This window comes from Brachyistius frenatus, unplaced genomic scaffold, assembly GCF_029030835.1.
Source record: "Brachyistius frenatus isolate BFR_SWC_R1_liver_20210118 unplaced genomic scaffold, ASM2903083v1 Contig_39, whole genome shotgun sequence".
In the NCBI taxonomy this organism is placed as follows: Eukaryota; Metazoa; Chordata; class Actinopteri; family Embiotocidae; genus Brachyistius; species Brachyistius frenatus.
Genome location: NW_027210638.1, coordinates 94178 through 112715, shown reverse-complemented (window position 1 = coordinate 112715; position 18538 = coordinate 94178). Strand labels below are relative to the sequence as shown.

General features: G+C 43.4%; 1 protein-coding gene across 1 annotated transcript in view; it reads left to right on the top strand.

Annotated features, from left to right (window-relative positions):
• mrpl23 (mitochondrial ribosomal protein L23) overlaps positions 1–17227 on the top strand; it is a 35942-nt gene extending 18715 nt beyond the window's left edge. The window contains exon 5 of the mRNA XM_069701853.1: positions 16117–17227. Coding sequence (XP_069557954.1) covers positions 16117–16281 — 165 coding nt within the window. The 3' untranslated portion in view covers positions 16282–17227. The remainder of the gene's footprint in view (positions 1–16116) is intronic.
• The last annotated feature ends 1311 nt before the right edge of the window (positions 17228–18538 follow it).

Genomic DNA, 18538 nt, shown 5'->3' with positions numbered 1-18538 from the left:
AAAACTGTCTAAACACGACAATTTGAAAGAGGATACATAATTGAAGCAGCCATGAATCTTTTAAAGGGGAGACTTCCTCTTGTCCGACACCAAGGAAGTGGCTTGTTTTGTATGTGTCTGGAATTCCCAGCGGAGTCAGCAGTGATGCTTCTGTCTCACCAGACGTGCACAACAATGATAGGTGTGAGGATGCAGAACAATCACACACACACACACACACACACACACACACACACACACACACACACACACACACACACACACACACACACACACACACACACACACACACACACACACACACACACACACACACACACACACACACACACACACACACACACACGTGCATCATTCATGCATGCTAAGCCCCAGAAGACTGCTGTTTTTCCTTGAGTGTCATTTTGCTCTCTAGTTGCGCTCATGTCGCAGGTTTCTCAAGTCTTTGCTCATTTAACGGCGAGCAGCAGGCAGAAGTGCTGAGATGCAGGCTCTTTGTGCTTAAAATGCTTGATATAAAACCGAATATCCGGCCTATTTCTCTGGCAGGTTTTTGGAAAAACATGCTCTCTCAACTCTCTTTCCTACCTCACTCTCTGTTATGTACACACACACTCACACACACACTCACACACTCACACACTCACACACAGAGCCCAGAAAACCCTCCTTTCTTTTGCAGCGGTCGGTAGAAAACAAGATTGTTCCTAATTGACTCCACATGTGGGAGAGTGTTCTGTGGGTAGATGCTCACACCGCGGTCCCCCCGTTCTACTACCCTCATCCTTCCCTCTCCCTCCTCTCTCCCCCTCCTCCCTCCATCAGCTAATATTGCAGCAGTAATACATTTGTGCTCTCTTTCTCTCTCATTCCTTACTCTCGGTTTGTGGTCAAGGGGAGGCCTCCCGTTAGCGGGGTTCCGTGACGGCCATTTTCCTCAGGCTTAGGGGAGGGGGGGACCCCAGTATTGGGGGAAGAGATAGTGTCTGCATGTGTGAAATGTGCACTGTGTGTGGGAAAGTGTGTATTTGTGCGTGAGGGGCTGAGAGGGGTGAGCAGGGGAGGTGACTAAGGCCATGATGGAGTCATGCCAGAGCAGGGAGGTCCAGAGACGGGGCAAAGCAATCAGGGGGAGGGGGAAGAGGCTGTGTGTTGGTGGTGGGGTGACAAAAACAGCAGTGCAAAATGAAAAATCTTGAGTCTATCAGATTGCTTTCAGGCCTGACTGCCTCTCAGTGAGACTGGTGTGTTTAAACTCAGACTGCTTTTATGCACCGCTAGGCCTCGGTCAGGGCTAACTAGCCGCTGTGCTCAGGGTAACACTTGTTTCAGGTTTTCGCAGTCGACTCATATTCTTCCACCTATTTGATGCTGTAAAGGGCCTCACGTTGGAAAATCTGATTCTGGATTGCACTTTTTGACCTCTGTTGTAGACATTACTTCATATACAGTTGGTGTAATTAGACTTTTTTTCTGGTTCACAAAATCTTTGTGCAACAGCATTTCTCTCAGGCTTTTAAAAGTATTCTGCTATTTACTGAGAAAGTCACAGTACCTTTATCATCAGCAAAACCTGCAGGATTTTTGTGGAAAATCCTCATTTAGTTGACTTGAATTTAAAATCAGGATATGCCTAGTAGACAAGAAGTTTTTTTTTTGCAGCCAAGCATGTTCAAAATGCCATAATGCATGTCAGACCCTGTGGTTTACCCTCGTTAAATTCTCTTGGCCCATCTCACCGCTGAAGTGCGCTGTGCCACCATTTCCAGTTAAACCTTGCTTCTATTTGAAACCTTTGTAAACACAATCCGGTGCTTTTCATGAAAGAGAAAGCACTCCACTTCTCAAATTATAGTCATTTTTGAATGTTTTCAGTCATTGTTCAGCAACATTATTGTCAGTCAAACATTTACGATAAAGTACTCTCTGCCTGGCATGTAAATGAAAAGGTTGTGGTGAGTTTTGGTGGAGGAGGAGTTATTTTCTCTCTTTGGAGTGGCAGCTCGTTTGCAAGCGAGCTTTGCTGGCTGGTGCCAGCTGCAGCACTTCAGTGGACTGAGTGCTCCGAGTGCAAGTTTCAAAGCTCCTGGAGGGTGACGCGGGGAATATATGAATGGGATATCTGACCAGTCTCAGCATTTCAGTTCAGTGCCACACTGTGCTGTAAATGTCAAACCCAAAAGTAAAAATATAAATCAGCAGCTTGTCTACAGCTGGTATGATTGTTTGTCTGAAAACATGCTGTATTTTAATATTGCTTACAAAATCTTAAAAACATGTGTCGTTTTTTTATTTTTTATTTATTTATTTGGAGTTGTCTAGTTTCATTTATGCTTTCAGAACATACATATTTTTGTGGGGCGTGATTGTGCAAATCTCACACAAGCACACGAGTTTATCTGCAGACAAAAGCTCATTTCATAAAGTCAGAGGAGAGTCGCCATGAGGCCGAAAGCAGTGAGAGTAGATGATGAGTGAAAAATTTGCAGCAGAGGGGAAAGCAGGCGCACAGATGGTCCAAGGTGTTATCACGATGCCGAAATTTCATCATCACGAAAAATGAGCTGCTAGTTTGGTTTACACATTAACCGATGATGTCACTATTTTGATTTTAGTCAAAATGTAGTTCTCCATATCTGAGGACATCTTAGACCTACTAAACACAGATCCTAAATACTTTTAATTCAATAAAATGAACATTTTGTTTGGAGGTCACATCCAAGTATTCTTATTCATTTTAAAAAGTTCTAGTCACAAAATAAATCCCTAAAAACAATGACTTTGTTCTTATCGTCCATTTTTCATCGACATTTGTACATATTAAAAGCCGAGCTCTGTCACACACACAATCAGCTTTTTTGGCCAGTAATTGTTTTTGTTTTCATAGTTTTAATAAAAGTAGTGAATAAGGTGTGAAGGTTTCTCTCCGGGGCCCTGGTCACTGACAGCAGTGCAGAAGACCAGATGAACCAGTCACGTTCACTCCGTGCCCCAGGACTGTCCCGACCCGACGACCACAGAACAAAACAAGATATAGGGTTGGACCAACACTTGTAGAATAAGTGGTAGCTTCATTCAAATTGCTCATTTCCCATGTTTCTTTCTGTCGCTTTGTCCACCCCCGCTCAATCCACAGGGAAGGCATCGCTTGAAGTGAAAGAGAACAGGGAGCGAGAAAGAGAGAGACAAACAAACAGAGTTGGAGACTGAGTGGCAAACATGGAGGAGTTGTGACACAGCTGAAAAGGGGGAAGAGAGGGTGGAAAGGAAAAAAGCAGCTGTATTCAGAGTGATTATGAGAGGGAAGCTGTGGCCAAGTCTGGCTTCTCTCCTCTGTTTGACTGACACTAGATGGCAACATTTTGCTATATAGCTTCTCCCGCTGGTCTCCTTTCATCTCCTCTCTGTTATTGACTCCTTGCTGCTTAACAATAGACACTCTAGGGTTGTGTGTATATGTGCGGCTGTGTGTATCTGGCTGGGCTAAAGGGTGGTAATGGAGAGGGGTACAGGATGGAGGCCCCCCTCCCACCCCCCTCTGATCCTGTTCTCCGCTCTGAGCGAAGCCCGGCTCTGTGGAGCTGTAGGTGCTGAGTCAGGCCGACGGGGAAATCTTGCTTATCTGTGTGGAATTTTATTATTTTCAACTATTTGGATCATGATGGCTTCTGCTCTCCTTCCCTCCCTCTTCCTCCTTTTCACCTTGTCACGCAAACACAGGCTTTCCTCACATAGCCTTGCCTGTCTGCCGATTTGCTTCCTTCCCTTCCCTGTGCTGCCTCACCCTTGCTTATCACACCAATTAACATTTTTAACTTCTGCCACTCTCCCCCCAGTGCCCTTTTCCCCTCTGTGTCACTCCCATTTTTCTCTCTCACTCATGGCAGAATGATTTATCATGACAATTTCAATTCATACCCCTTGTAATTCTTACTGGAAATTATGTTTCTCCTATATGATTGCCTGCTTTTCAGTAGCCTGGATTACTGTAGCAAACTAAGCTTCAAATACTGTACATCTCAATGCAATTTAAAGTTTGCACATCAGTGAGAATCAGTGGGCAATGGTACTGTCCTGAGAACTTTCCGTTATGTTAAATGCATCTGGGTGTTATTAGATTCCTGAAATTAAAATGTACAAAATGCAGGGGTTATCCTATTCAAATCATGATTTATTTATTTTAATAAACCACACACGACGGGTGTTTTGTCTTTCGTTAATTTATACTGTATCAGGCCTCCTGCCAGAAGTTTTAGGAAAAAACAATGTAAGAAAAACATTGTAAGTCCTTCAATTTTACAACTTAATATCCTTTATATTTTCTTTGATTAATGTGTTGTAGAAATCAAGGCTCCAAGATCAACAATCATGTCTAACAAAGCAAACAGATGTGATTTTCTCCAATCATCTTGTACCTAAATGCAGCTCTACGTGCATTCCTGGAAAACCCAGAAAACCTTTAAATTGTAGTTCTGGTAAAGAAACAGTACTGGAAAATGCATAAAAGAAAAACAGCACAATGTTCAGAGTACTGTAGTGTTCTGAAAAACCATTGTATCATCCTGGAAGATAATTTGAATTTTTCTTTGTCATGTTTTGAAATGCACCGAGTGTCACCCACCCAAAATCATTCCAGCTGGGTAAAAACTGTGCTGCCTGGGTAAAATTTTTTTTATAATTGTTACTGAAATGTTGCATGACAACCAGAAAGGTAAGTAAATCAAACCTTTAAATGCAAACATTAGGAACTTAAAAGTTCAACTCTTCAGCACATTTTGATTGTGTAACTGTCTGATTAGCTGACTAACATTATATGTTTAGTTTAGTTGCTTGTATTGGCTTCAAATATGTCAGGTTCATTATCTGAACAGTGTTTGACGGCTGACCCTCACCTTCTCCAAAAGATAATTATAAAATGTATTTAGGTCCTTTTCAGTTGAATATTACATTGGGGTTTTTTTGTGTGTTTTTTTTAATCCTTTGAGTATACTGAAGGGTGCATATATCAAGCAGGATAAGATTCAGTTCATTAAATTTGAAAAGGAAGTTCGGCCACAGACATTTGGCCTTAGTTCAGGGCTATAACTCTTCTTGAATCTCTATACATATTTCAGTAATGCCTTGTGGGAATTCTGTAAACTAACTAACTATGTTAACCGTTTGTTAAATTATAAGCTCACAGTTAGTCGAACCCACAGCCATTGTGACTCTTGTCATGCTTGTACAGGCCAAAACAGAAATCTATATAATCACCTCAAATATCACCACAAAATCCAATGTGATTAAGGCAACAAGATCAATTAAAATCTCTTCTATAGAACTGCAGTCATGTTTCATGACAGCCTTGTGTCCAGTAAGCTCTCAGGCACAGTCAAGATTATAGAGGAACTAAATGTTATTTTCTAAGAATTTAGAGAAAAAGAAATGCAATAACCGCTCGTAGTGAGAAAATCATGATTTCCCTTTTATCCAGAGTCATGCAGCCCCACTTTCACTTCAGTGTATCTGTCAGCAGTTTAGGCATATAAATTTTGCAAGGAAGGAATGGGCTGATACACTAATTAGTGTGCGTGTGTGTGTGTGTGTGTGTGTGTGTGTGTGTGTGTGTGTGTGTGTGTGTGTGTGTGTGTGTATATGCATGCACACACACGTGCATGTATGCTGTTGGTGAGCCTAATAAAAGGAGAGTATTTTCCTGGAAATCAAGCTCCCCTGAAAGCTTGATTGCCCCCCCCCCCCCCCAAAATCTCCCTATGTGTCTCCTGATTTGGAAAATTCACTCCGAAGTAAAATCTTTGTGTGTACATGTATGTTTCATAAGAGCTCGTTGGAGAGAGAACATGAATTATAGAGAATTGAGCAGGGTCATAACCATGCGGTTTACATTCTGACACGCAAACCTTTTTTTGAATGGCTTCAGTGGAGGCTCTCGGCTGTTTCTTTCACAAGCTTGACTCTTTGCATCCAGTTCAGTTCAGATCGGGGCAAATGTCTTAAAAGCAGAGCAGTATGAAAATTCCGTGTATTTCAACAACAAATACGCAGCGCATGTATAAAAGAGTCTCTCCTGTCCGTCCTCTCTGTCTCTCCTTCTGTTGTTTTTTGATTGATTCTTACTTTATCTCCAACTGCAGCATCTTCTCCCCTCACCCTCATTTCCTCCTGTTTCCCCTTATTTAGATAACCATGGGAACACACACACATACAAACACAAACACACACGAATACGAAGAACATACAAACGCAAGCGCGCATGCTCGTAACCTTTTCTTGATTACCCCTGACCTCTTGACCTCTGATGACACAGCTGCAACTTTGATCAGCCAATCAGCACTCGGCGCCACCCAGTTCTCAGCGGGGCTGATAAAGCCCTCTGATAGGCCCCTGCTGATGCATTTCCTGTTTTGGTATGCTTCTTCGTTTTTTTATTTTCTCCACCAGCTGGTCCCCACATTCCTCGGTGTCGGGGAGGGGGCAGGGGCATTGCCTGGATGTTTATGTTCATGTGCATGTAGGGGTGAGTGTGTGTGCATGTTTTTTTTGTGCGAGGGTTTGGTAGCCTAGATAGTTGGGTCTGGGGCTGAGAGGAGAGGGGGAGGGGGTGGGGGGGTTGGTGGCGGGGATGCTTGAAATTGGGGGGGGGGGGGTTATGCAAGGGTTGTTTACGTGTGTTGGCAAGAGAGAAATGGGGTACATTGTGGGGGGTTGTGGGGGTGAATGACATACATGGAGGGGATAATGATAGTGAACAGCTGTTTACGTATGTGTTTATGCGCGTCTATCATTGGGGGTCGACGGCAGAGACAGGAGAGGTTTAGGTGTTATTTGGTTTTAAGGTGTGGAGGTTGGGTGTGTATCAAACACAGAAAGCGACGTGATTTACCGTTTGTTAGTCATTGTTGCTAATATGGACAGATTTTGTTGCGTTATTCTTGGCTGCTGTTGTTGTTATATTATTGTTGTTGTTATCCTTCGAGTGTCCTGTTCAAACACAGATGGATGTGAGTGTCTTTGTGGGTGACTGGGTATGTATTTAAGTGGTGATGATCTTTTCCTGACAGCTCTGTTACCAGGGTCCAATGTCTCCAGGAGCAGGCTCGGAGCAGACATGCCCAGACATGAAAACTACCATGCGCACGCACGCACGCACGCACACACACACACACACACACACACACACACACACACACACACACACACACACACACACACACACACACTTTCTCACACACAGTCTCCATTTGTATCTGGGCAGATGTACCCAGCATAGTGGCCTATGTACCACTGGACGCCCTGCACTAGTATGGCAGACATCTTTTAAGTGTATTCAGATGAACACCAGAGGCGGTGTTCATCCATCCATCCACCTGTCTGCCTCCCATTCTTTGTCCCACAAAGCACTTACACGCACTCGACCTAGGGATCCCTTTGTACCTCACAATTAGATTTGAATCCATACAGCTGGATGCATTTCAAGTTAAATGCGTTTTTCCACAGTATTACTGCAATAATAGAAGTGTTAACTGTTACCTCGAAAATATAGAAAGTCTCATGAATTTATTTTTATTCCAATAAAGCATGCACTGATGCACCAACCAATCTTCACTTGCTGCAAATACCAAATCTGGTATTAAGCCATTGCTGGGTAATTATTGGTGCAGTGCTGTATAAAATATTAAAAAGATTTAGAAATGATCCCTTAGTGTGGGGAACATGTAGTGCTGCAACAATACATCACCTCGGTTAAAAGTGGACATGAGTTCACGCAGCATCATTATTGTATCCATTCCAGCTTATTTTCATCTAATGGTTGTAAAATAAGTGTAAACATTTTGTACATCAGTGCTGAATTAAGAAGCTCTATCACTCAATAATTAACCAGTGTGCACATATACATATATGCACACTAAACATTGTCTGCAAAAGTCCAAAACACTGTCATGTAATCGTTGTGTGGACCATAGGTCACGATTGTAAACAGCCATTAATATGAATGACATGGAGGCACACACAAGCATACAGTGCTGCTAGCCAAAGCTGACCAAGTTATTCGACCGTTGCCGGGCTGTGGAGGAGATGTCATTGTAATTGGAGGGAGGGCCGGGGTCATGACCCTGAATGAACCCACAGCAGGATGCTCTTTGGTTAGTGGCCTACTCTCACTGCCACTTATCTTTCTTTTCCAGAGAGAGATGATTTCACTTTGCTCTTTCTCTCATGCTTAGCAGTTATTTTGCTAAATGCCTCTCAGGCTCTCATTTCATATCAACAGTTTGACTTACTCTCTTAACATTTTAACTTTGTTTTAGCTGTCAGAACAAATACAAAATCCATCATAAATAGGCTTTGCTGAATCACTCTCATCTCACCGGCTTTCCTGAAACGACAACAACAGTCCAGTTTTGTCTGTGTATTGGTACTGACTGTCTCCCCCCCTCCACCCTCCCTCCACCTCACTCCGTCTCCCGTCTCTGTCTCTCACTCTTCTGTTCCTGGAATGTTTTTTTTTTACCAGGAGGTTTGGACAGAGGCACAATGGGGCAAGTCGTGCGTGCGTGCGTGCGTGCGTGCGTGAGTGCGTGCGTCAATGAGATAAAGTAAGAGTGCATGTGTGGCCCACCCAGGGGTCTGGCAGCAGAAGCTATTTACAATTATCAGGCTACATCACTTTTCCTCTCCTACCCTCGTCCATCGCCTTTCCTGCCTCTCTTAATTTTCTTTGACTATTTCTTCTCTGTAATTGCAGATCAAAATGCACTTCCAGGTAGTGCAATTATAAGCAAATAAACTATAAGTGTCAAATGTATGGACATGCATCTTGCGATCACAATAATTGGTGCAAATTCAACTTGCGATTTTGCTAAATTCCCACAATATCTCCACAAGAAAGGTCAGTAGATGCTCTGATGAAGTTTTTATGGCACAAAGAAAACCTTTCCAAACAAAATTGCTTCATCAACAAAAACAACTCATTTACAGTCGAAGAGGCTCTTCTACCTCTCCTCTCATCATTAAAACAAATCGCAAGCCAGGTTACCAGCAGAGGTTTGAACTTTCTTACTGTTAGGCTTCAGTGCTCTATTGTGTCTTGCTTGAAATCAAGATCATAATATAATAATAACAATAATATTGAATTATTGCCCGGTCTTGTGTGAAATGTACCAATCTTATAATCATGAAAAACTTCAGGTCGGTTTTTTTTTTTGTTTTGGTTCTAACTTTGCACCATACCAGAACTCCCAGGAGGCAAAACCTAGACCCCTTTGAAGTGGACACAAGACCACGTTATTCAATTCTGATACACGGTTCCCCTCGGTTTAGGGAATACCTCTTCCGCAAGTGTGAAAAAAGGCCTCCACCTTTCTGTTCTGTTGGTTTGGCACAGGTAACAACAGTATAATTTAAAGCAAATCTGGAAGGTCCAAACAAACTGAGGTACAGTTTGTTTAAACAGGAAATGTAATCTGTACTAACTTGAAAAACATTCTCATGACCATGGTGTCTATTGCTTGGTTATTTTTTCATATGATTTTCTGGGTAAATAGGGATGGATGTTGACATTGGATAGCCAGAAGCTACTCGTACTTGGAAAGCTGTGCATAGCAAAATGAACTCAGAGAAAACGGCAACCTGAACTGATCACTGTAGTCAGCTATTTCCTTCCGAGCCGGTATGAATAGCAGAAAAGCTCAATTATACCAAAAAGTGCAGCTAAGTTCTCAATACTGAGGTCAAGTTAAAGGATCTGGAAGCAAATGTGTTTTTAACCCCCTGTTACTCCTCGGCTGCCAAAATGTGTGATCTAGCAGGATGACAAGTTGCCAAAACTCGGTCCAATAAACAAGCCACTTGTGAGTCCATCTGACTTTTGTTTACAAGCCCCAGTGTACTTGTAACATGGCAGTGGGAACTTAACTGATCCGAAAAGAAAAATGGAACAACATTTTTATCTCTGGTTGAGACCAAAGTCACAAAGGTGTAATCACAACTTCTAAAATCACAAAACATCTCCCCGAAGCCTGAGTTTTCCATGAACAAGACACCCGACCTCCATTAACTGGTCAAGTGGAGAATGTGAGACCATGACGTCTTTTTTAATCTGCCTCTCGGAGCTTCAGGTGTCAATGTGTTTAACTGCACGAGTTGCTGAAAAGGAGCATGATGCATGCTCAGTCAACACAGATAAATTGGGTTTGTGCGCACACGCAGACTCACAGATCTATATCCCACACGCTCAGCAGGGGGCTGCCCTCACCTCTAATCCTGGTAACCTCACTACTGCGGTCTCTCCCCCTGTAGGCTGCCAGGCTCTCCTACCATGTGGTCAAAATGGATTCTGCCGCAGTGTGAACACCTCACTGTGTGTGCCTCACTACCGCACACGCAGACGCAGCACCAGTGCTCAGGATGTCTCCGTGCTTTGCTACGGTTTACCCCACCACCACCCCACCACACCACCACATTGCCACCGCAGCCGCACGAGCCACAGCCTCATGAGATTTCTCGCCGTGTCGTCAACACCTCTCCGTCTTTATATGCGGCCGACATTTGTCTCAACTTTAATGACATCCAGTGCTTGAAGTGGAACAAAAATTAGTGCCAGCGCTCCACTTATTTACATGTCGGTATCGGCTTGGTGTTTTATCCTCAATTTCTGCAATTTCTTCAAGACGAGGTCAAAACTGCGTAAACTGGCCTAACCCTGTATGAAACACTAGAGGGCTTTTAATTTGTAACGGATACAGGAAGTCTCAGTATTTAGCCAACGAATGGTGACTTCAGCCTTTTTGTTTTTGAGAATCAGGCAGGCAAGTGAGAAGGGGAACGGGCCCACTTCGAGCACTGATGACATCCACCGACTCGTAGCTACTACTTGACTGGCTATATCTTCTGTTGCGTTCTGCATCGTCCCTCATCTAATAAATGTAAACATATGTAGTCTGCTTGAAAGTCTGTTGGGGTCGGTGTGAAATGTTCAGCTTCACTTTTTCAGACCATTTAAAGGCTTTTCAGGCTCTCTGACCACATTGAGAGCTCATCTGGTCTTTAATTCGGTCAAGTGTGGTCAGCCAAGAAGTCAGTGTACTTGCCCCCCCCACACACACGCACACTCCCCCACCCCCCACCCTTCAGTCACATCTTATATTAGTCCGTAATAACTCTTGGTGCTCAAGGTTTTGAGAAAGCACAAACGAAAGGCTGATCTCGGGTCGTAAAAGAGTGGTTACAATGGATTTTCTGATGGATTTGATTTTGAAGTTTATTCAGATTATCTGAATGACAGTCACCATTTGACCAGAAGAGTAGTTTTACAGCTGTTGAACAGGCTTCAAAGTCATAAAATGTTGCTCCAAGCTTCTTTCATTTCAGAGGACATAAAATCTGATACTATGAAGGCTATTCTGTGGATTAGGGATATTGGAAAATGAAGTCAAACCTACTACAATGGGGCTGAGTAATCATCTTTGTTTTGTTTGTTTATTCTTCATATTTGTAGCACAGTTCTTCTTCTGTGCTCACCGTGCAGCCCGGTCAGAGACTTACAGATACTGATGTGTATCTCGTGTCACATTGTGATGTCTAGTCCCGTTCCAGTCCAGTCCGTTCACCTTCTGTATGTTTTCACTTTCAGAGGCGCAGGTTGAATCAGCCTTTGTGTCCTCCCTGGGTGACTGTGCCATAATGTTCTATTCAGCTCCATGTTGGAAAAGCACAGTGCAGGGCCACCTTCCTGTTTTCATCAAAGACATTTTAACGCATCGAGCCAGAACAACTACGGCTTTCTTATTTCATACTTGAGTCTGAGCTTGTGAATAATAAAAGAGTCACCCCTTCACATTTTTCCTGTATTGATTTCACATGTTTTCCGAAGTTTAGTTGTGTCCACTCATTCAACATTTTTCTGTTTTCCTTTTCTTAAGGGAAAATTATTACACATACAAACGCACACGGCAGGACTTCTTCTTATAGCTGTTTTTGAGTCTCGAATGTGTGCTCAGTTTGTCACAGATCAGAGGGAAAGGTCAATCTGATTGAAAACAGTTATCCTTTGTGTGTTTCTTTCCATCTCTCACCTGCTCTTCTCCCCTTTCGCTCTCCTCTTTCCTTCCTTCCCTCGGGGGCTGCAAACAGGATTACTTGGGTCATGTGTACAACTCTGTTGTATCCACATGTGCATTCACAGACATGCATACACAAACCCATGTTTGATTTTTTTTTTTGGGGGGGGGGGCTCTTACTGAAGTGCCCGGGAGGGTTACACTAACTACATGCAAGCAGTTCACTGTGTGCCGAATTTTAACTGCCAAGAAAACAATACTGAGACACCAGTTGTTTTCCCTCCCTAATTTGACAGCTGTCCTCAATTAGCTGGTTAAAAGTCAGACAGTGGTCCCAAAACGTGACACAGGGCTAAATGCCCCCTCCTCCTCCCCGCCTCAAAGTCGTTATCCTTCTGTTCCCATTGAGAGGGAAACTGTGGGTGTAATGGATGTTCATGTGCGTAAGAGGCGTATGTTTACATTTCTAGCAGTGTGGTGCCTCGTCTCAATATTCCTGGATGGCAGCTCGATTCAACTTGGGAGCGTGGTGACGATGATGGCAGAGGGAGGGAAAATATGCACTTCCTCTAATTTGTCGTTTTGGAAGCGTAGTAGGTAACAGAAAGGAAAACCCTCAGAGGTGCTGTCTTTCTCCACTTTTGTCCGTTTTGGCCAAGTCTTCTCCAGAAATCACTCAATATGCACTCAATATGCACAAATACACAGAGAGAGGCAGACAGACACACAGGAAGGATCGTTTTAGCACGGAGCAAATGGAGATGGAGGGGACATGGGCTTTTCCTCTGCTGTGGTGCGATGTATACATTTCAAACAAAAATATGAATGGTCTCCAGCACTTTTTCTCGCTGCGGAAATGTGTCCAGCAGACATTTGACACACACACACACACACACACACACACACACACACACACACACACACACACACACACACACACACTCACACTCACACACACACACACTCAGGGTGCGGCCTGTTGCCAACAATAAGACTTGTTTAACAAGTCTCAGCGCTTTGTTGATTTTAGTCTCAGGGCTTTGTTGTTTTTGTGAATCGCGCTCTCTGAGTCCGGTATTAATCTTCCCTCTGTGTATAGATAAAGTGTCCAGGGCTGCGCTGTGTAACTGGGAATTGTCATGCGACAACGTTTGGTTCAATTTAGGTAAAATCTTGTTTGGTTCACTGCTCCATTGTTCACCTCGTTGCCAGGTCTGGTGTTTATAGCACTCGGGTAGCCCCCTTCCGTCATCACCTCATCTTTCCTCTTCCTCCTCTCCCAGGCACTTCCTCACAACCTCAGCCCCCATCCTTCTCCCTGCTGCCTCTGTCTCCCGACTCCTCCTCTTACTCCTGCTGCAAACTTCCCCTGGCCCGAGTGTTTGTGTTCTGGATTTTTGCATTCCTCGATGGCAGTGTGTATAAGTGCAGAGAGAGACACAGAGGGCCTTGGCTGTGCCGTCGGTTTCCAGGTGCTTCTCTGGTGTTTGGCAGCTCTCTGCCTGCGCCTGAATAAGCCTTCTCCTCCTTACTGGGGTCTGCACTGTTGTCTCGCTTTCTGCATTACCGCACTCGCTAGAAAACCTCCTGTAGTTTGAAATACAGGCGTTGCCGCAAGACAGAAACGCAAGAACAGGGTGGCTTTTCTTTTGATTGAAGGTTGTGCATGTTTTGCTCTAGCTGCTCCTCAAAGCTGGTATCAGAGAGCTTAGACTCAAATAGCTGGGTGTTGGAGAGTAACATGAATTTAAGCCTGTGTAAAGTATCATACCAAAATAGTAGTTTCTATAACAGTTGTGTTTTGGATGGTGGAATGTCGCTAGATGACTGGTCATGCAATTGTTGTCAGATTGATCATGTTGATCTTGATTGTAGTTCATATGCATTAAGACTCAGCTGTGATTAATAGATTAATCAAATAATTTATAGGCTATAAACTAAACCAGCATCTCCTAACACAGTGTCTCTTTCACGGAAAATAGTAACTAAGAAATACTGGTTTCTCTTCACGTATAAAGAAACACAATATTTGCTTGAACAAAAGAAACATTATTATGATTATTTTTAGATAATAAACTGAAACTTTTAATACTATAATATTTATTTTGAGGAATGCTAGAATATGATTAACAGCTTTTTGGCTGGACTGCAGTATCCTGTTAAACCTCTGTTGGCCAAAGCCTGAGACTTCCTGTGTCTTTTTCAAGTTAAAAGCCCTTCTTTCAAATTAAAGCTGTTTAGAGTTCCATATACTATGGTTTGAGCTCGTCCTGCTTGCTTTTCATCCCAATTTTTCTATTCACTTTCTCTCATGAGAAGCCTGTTATAAGCACGTTATAAGACCATTTCCTGTTGACTGTGATTGACAATGCCCTCTGGAAGCAGCAAGTGCCACACATTTTGGTTGCATAGGGGCATAAAACAGAAATCTGGTGTAAAATCACCCTGCTGCTTTTAAAAATGTTATTTGTCTGTGAACCTTGGTTAACCATAATCGATGAGCTTTACCGAAGGCACATTTTGTGAGTTTCCTCAGTGGGCTTGCTTTAGTGCTTATTGGTTGTATTTTAAGTGGAGAGCATTTCAAGTGTGTGCGAGTGTGTGTGCGAGTGTGAGAAAGAGAGAGAGAGCTCTAACTAGTGTGTATCCAGCCAGTTTTTACGAGGTGAAATCCACCAAACATCCTGAGCTCATTTACCTTGTCCTGCTCTGTTCTCTATTGTTGATGTTTTTAAGGTTCTTACCTGCTCGTAACCCGCCCAGCAAATGACAGAACACATGCCAACCTGCACAATAATAAGTCCCTGGACTCCAGCTGTGTGCCGTCCCACTCCGAGCACGCTTTACAGTTGACAAAGTCAGCTCCATTCTGCATCTTTGGCTGAGTGAGCTTCATGTTGTCTCTCCCTTTGAGAATTAAACCATGCTATGTGGTAATTATATGCATGTTTCTCTTGGTATTTTGGGGGTTGGAGACAGACAAAGTAACATTCACATCAGAGCCAGACCATTCCTTAACGCCTACACACTGACCCCAAACAAAATATTTCACATATTTAAACAGAATAGTTGATTGACAATTGTGTTCATTGAGGCAATTTATTTCATAGGCCTCTTTACAAAAATAATTTAGATGTTTATGACTTGCATAATGACATTTGAGTGTTTGTCATTATGAAATGGAAGCTGTTTGTGTAAACTACAATGTTAGTGAAGCTTAATCACTTTGTGAGCATTCATGAGCATTAGCAGTTCTCTTATAATCCAAACACGCAGCGGAGCTTAAAAAAAATGACACATGGAAGCACAGTTTCATCATCATACGTTATAATATGAAGTAGAGTCATTTAAGGATGGCAAAGTTTTGACTCCAGTGGAGACTGACAACAGTGAATTCTTGTTGCCAGGTGTCCATGGGAGAGGCTGAGAGGGATAGGCTATAGATATGTGCATGTCTAAACCCGCTGACCTGTTATTGTGTGTGTGTGTGTGTGTGTGTGTGTGTGTGTGTGTGTGTGTGTGTGTGTGTGTGTGTGTGTGTGTGTAAGTAAGTAAGCAAGCAAGCAAGTAAGTGTGTGTATGTGTGCGCGTGTGTGTGTGTGTGTGTGTGTGTGTGTGTGTGTGTGTGTGTGTGTGTGTGTGTGTGTGTACTGTACTCCACAGCGTCCTGACACAGACTACAGTTGGGCCACTGATGCATTAGCCATGGCTAGAGACGGGTTGGTATGGAATAAATAATGGATACCATCCTCTCCCTCTGAATAAATCAAGACCAGAGAAATGGAGAGATGAGAGATAAAATGTGGGAGAGAGTTGGAGAAATTGAATGCCAGAGAGAAAGAGCACGTTTGTGGACCTGGAAGAGGAATATAGAGTGAGAAACAGTGTCCTGAATTCCAAATCAGTGTCTCTCTTCGCTTTATTTTTGTAAGGTTAAAAAAAAAAAAGATCAAAGAATGCAGTTTGGTGTTCATACAGTTGGTCTTTAAAATGATGTCAAATTGAAACTAAACATCTCATTGTTTCTCCTTTTTCCTCTCCTTGCCTCTCCAATTAGGCACAAGGACAGACGTTCACCTTCCCCGACATCTTCCCAGAAAAGGAGCGGGTGCCAGCGGAGGGCTCGATGGAGGAGATGCAGGAGAAGTTCATGGAGGATGAGAAGCAGAGGCAGAGACTCGACCCCAGGAGAGGAGGGGTCACCGAGTGGTTTGGACTCTGAGACGGCCCGCTGACCGGGAACTGTACGCGTATGTGTGTGTGGGTGTTTCATTGGGAGCAACTTGCATTGATTTACAATGCGACTGTTGTGATGTCACTTCTATTTCTGTAAGAAACACTCACAAGTGTGTTGTAAAGAAGAATGAGCATTTGTGTGTGAGACTGCAGATGTGTGCGTGCGTGTGCGTGTGTGCGTGTGTGTGTGTGTGTGTGTGTGCGTGTGTGCGTGTGTGTGTGTGTGTGTGCGTGTGCGTGTGTGTGTGTGTGTGTGTGTGTGTGTGTGTGTGTGCGCGTGTGTGTGTGTGTGTTTGCGTGGCTTCAGTCCAGTAACCTGTGCCAGAACAGAATCAGAGAAGAAGGAGGAGTGTGGCCCGGCTCCATGTTTGATGAAACCAGAATCTCCATCACCTCGGATGACCTCGTCTCCGTCCTCCTCCCACTCTTCTCTTCCACCTCCTTCTCCTCTTACCCCTCCTCTTCAGCACCTCTCTCTCTCTTTGTGTCTCCTCCTTCCTCAGGAGTTTTCTTCTTGTCTGTCTCCTCAGTTGTCCCTCATCTCCATGTCCCTCTCCTACTATATTTTTCTTCTGCCACACTAGGGAGTGGTAGAGTGTGGTATCCCTAGTAGCCCTGACTCTCAGCCAGTTGGATCTGACTACCTGGACAGCCCACATCCTTTCCTCTTTTATGAGTTTGCCTTGGATTAATTGACCACTTTGGGTAAACAACAATTGAGATGTTGTTTCAGCTAAGCAAGTACATGGAATTTGCAGGAGTGTTACATTACAGTATTTTGTGGTAGCACCTCTTGCAGCAGCTCTGAGAAAAGCTTGTACCCAGTGTTTGTGGCTGCGTCTTTGCCTAACACGCAGGACTTGCCAGTGAATCTGTCTAATTGAAAGTGCTGTTATAATAACAACTAATAAACGCTCACTTGTCCAAAAGTACTCTGTTTTCTTATTCTTGCGTTCGCTTTGCCTCATCTCCCACGACTGCTGCGCTGAAAAGCTGGCACTTTCAGATGCTGCTCGCCACACAAGTTGGCCTGTGTGAGTGCCAACGTGGTCTGGTAGCTGTTTTGACAAAGTAATGATCTGTGCTTGAATCGGGCCAGTGGAGGACTGAGCTCTCTTACGGTAATAAAGCCCATAAAGGGGAGGGACCTCTCCTGGGCCTCGCTCAGACCCTCCATTATGAAGAAAGGCCAAGGTTACTGTAAGTGTCCCCCAGCCGTGACCACTAATGCTGGCTGGCTAATACAAAGGTCCAGTCCCTGACCTCACCCAGCCAACTCATCTATCACTAAGGAGAATGTCAATATTGATCCTGTGGGTCCATTGTCTGCTGCCTGGAACAACTCGCCCCCTGCGTTGCTATAAAGCAATCCATCCAGTTACACAGCCTCTCCGTTTCTTTTCTCCCAGCCTAGTTCTCACTTTTGACTTTCCTCTTTCTCTGCTCCTTCTGTTGCCCAGTCTGGACCTCTAGAGAAACAGCTGCTTAACCAGCTGACAGGGAGACCAATCTCGCTTTTTCTCTACTGGTCTGAACAGACCCCACATGAAAGTTGGGAAATCAAACTCTGTTGTTTGCCAAGCGATAATCTGTTCCTGTTGTCATCTTGTTCTTTGTCACGGGGATACCCTGTTCCTCGTAAAGTCGGATAAACATATTTGAACATCCCTAACGCAAACATTTCTCATCATTTCTCTGGATATTAGATTTCTGCATAAAGCCTGCTGTCATTGGTGGATATGTAGTATATTGGATTAATTTTATTGTGCATGAAGCACATTGAGTTTGTTAATGAGCTCATCTCCTGCTCACACAGCTAAATGTCTCTGAGTCATTGCAGCCCTTTAAAAAGTACAAGTAAACAACTAATTAATTAACTAATAAATAGCAGAAAAATAATTGAGTGCAGAATGATTGAAACAGTAGATGAAGACATGGAGAGCTGAAGTCAATGGAGTGAGACAAACAAACTGGTTTCAGAATAATTACAAGTTTCAGGGTAGTTAATGTATTTATTCATGATGATAATGTTGATCACATTATAACTCGAAATTCTGAAATCAGTAAAATGTTAAAGAGGGGATAGACTTTCATTTTGAGGAGGTAACAGCTGTGGAAGATCTGCCAAATTTGAATTGTGTTTGGATGCGAGTAGAACAAATTTTCCTTCCAGAAAAGAACACGGGCTAAAAATGCAATGTTCATGTTAAAACTTTAGAACCTTCTGAAACAGGATATATGCC